General features: G+C 61.5%; 1 protein-coding gene across 1 annotated transcript; it reads right to left on the reverse strand.

Moving 5' to 3' along the window:
- Positions 1-193: 193 nt before the first annotated feature.
- LOC104501050 (myeloid-associated differentiation marker homolog) lies at positions 194-835 on the reverse strand (the record flags this gene model as incomplete). The annotated part of the gene is made up of 1 exon (XM_010144787.1): positions 194-835. A coding segment is annotated over one exon (642 nt), but the record flags the coding sequence as incomplete, so codon positions are not given.
- Between the last annotated feature and the right edge of the window lie 7 nt (positions 836-842).

The raw sequence follows: 842 nt of genomic DNA on the forward strand, positions 1-842 counted from the left end.
GCCCCCCCGGCCAGGCAGCCCCTGGGGCACCAGGCTGGGCGCATGCTCAGAAGCACCCCCCGGCCCTCCGCTCTGGCACGGGGTGAAGGAGCTTTCGGAGGCATTCAGCCTCTTCCTCAGCTCCGCCAGCAGCCCCGCACCAGCACCCAGCCGCGTCAACCACCCCTCAGCCCACTGGGGCCACCCAGAACCCCTAGGCAGGTGTCCTGATGAAGACCATCTTGGTGGAGTAGACCAGGTCCACCAAGTAGGCGATGAAGTTGAAGATGGTGAGGAAGGTAACTCCCAGGTGCTTGTTCCAGGCGCAGCTGGAACCGCAGGGGTTGGGGCGCTTTGTGTCCCTGAAGCTGTAGACAGGCCAGATGATGGTGGCGGGGATGTAACTCACCAGAGCCAGGGCGTTGTAGCCCACCAGCACCTTCTCCAGCGAGCAGGGTATGTAGGTGAGGCATCGGCCAATGGTGAAGATGATGACGAGGAGGGTGATGATGAAGCAGATGGAGTAGACAGCCACACACCACTGCAGGCCGGCTTTCGAATGGAAGCTATCATCCAGCAAGGAAAAGATGAGACAAGCAACGTAGGCTTCAAAGACTTTGAGGAGCCCAGGCACGGTGGAGAGGAAGCTGCTGATGTCCCCTGGCTTGGCACGGGTGAGTCCCACCTCGAGGGCGTAGGCAAGGAAGCAGAGGCAGGAGACGGCGGTGGCCACGGCCTGCCGGGCACACAGGCTGTTGTTGCAGGAGCTGGTGATGAAGGTGGAGGGGAAGACCACCGAGGTGGTGAAGATCATCAACGCCGCCAGCATAGAGAAAGCCGAGGTGAAGTCGTCCCAGGAGAGC

This window comes from Buceros rhinoceros, unplaced genomic scaffold (assembly GCF_000710305.1).
Source record: "Buceros rhinoceros silvestris isolate BGI_N320 unplaced genomic scaffold, ASM71030v1 scaffold42951, whole genome shotgun sequence".
In the NCBI taxonomy this organism is placed as follows: Eukaryota; Metazoa; Chordata; class Aves; order Bucerotiformes; family Bucerotidae; genus Buceros; species Buceros rhinoceros.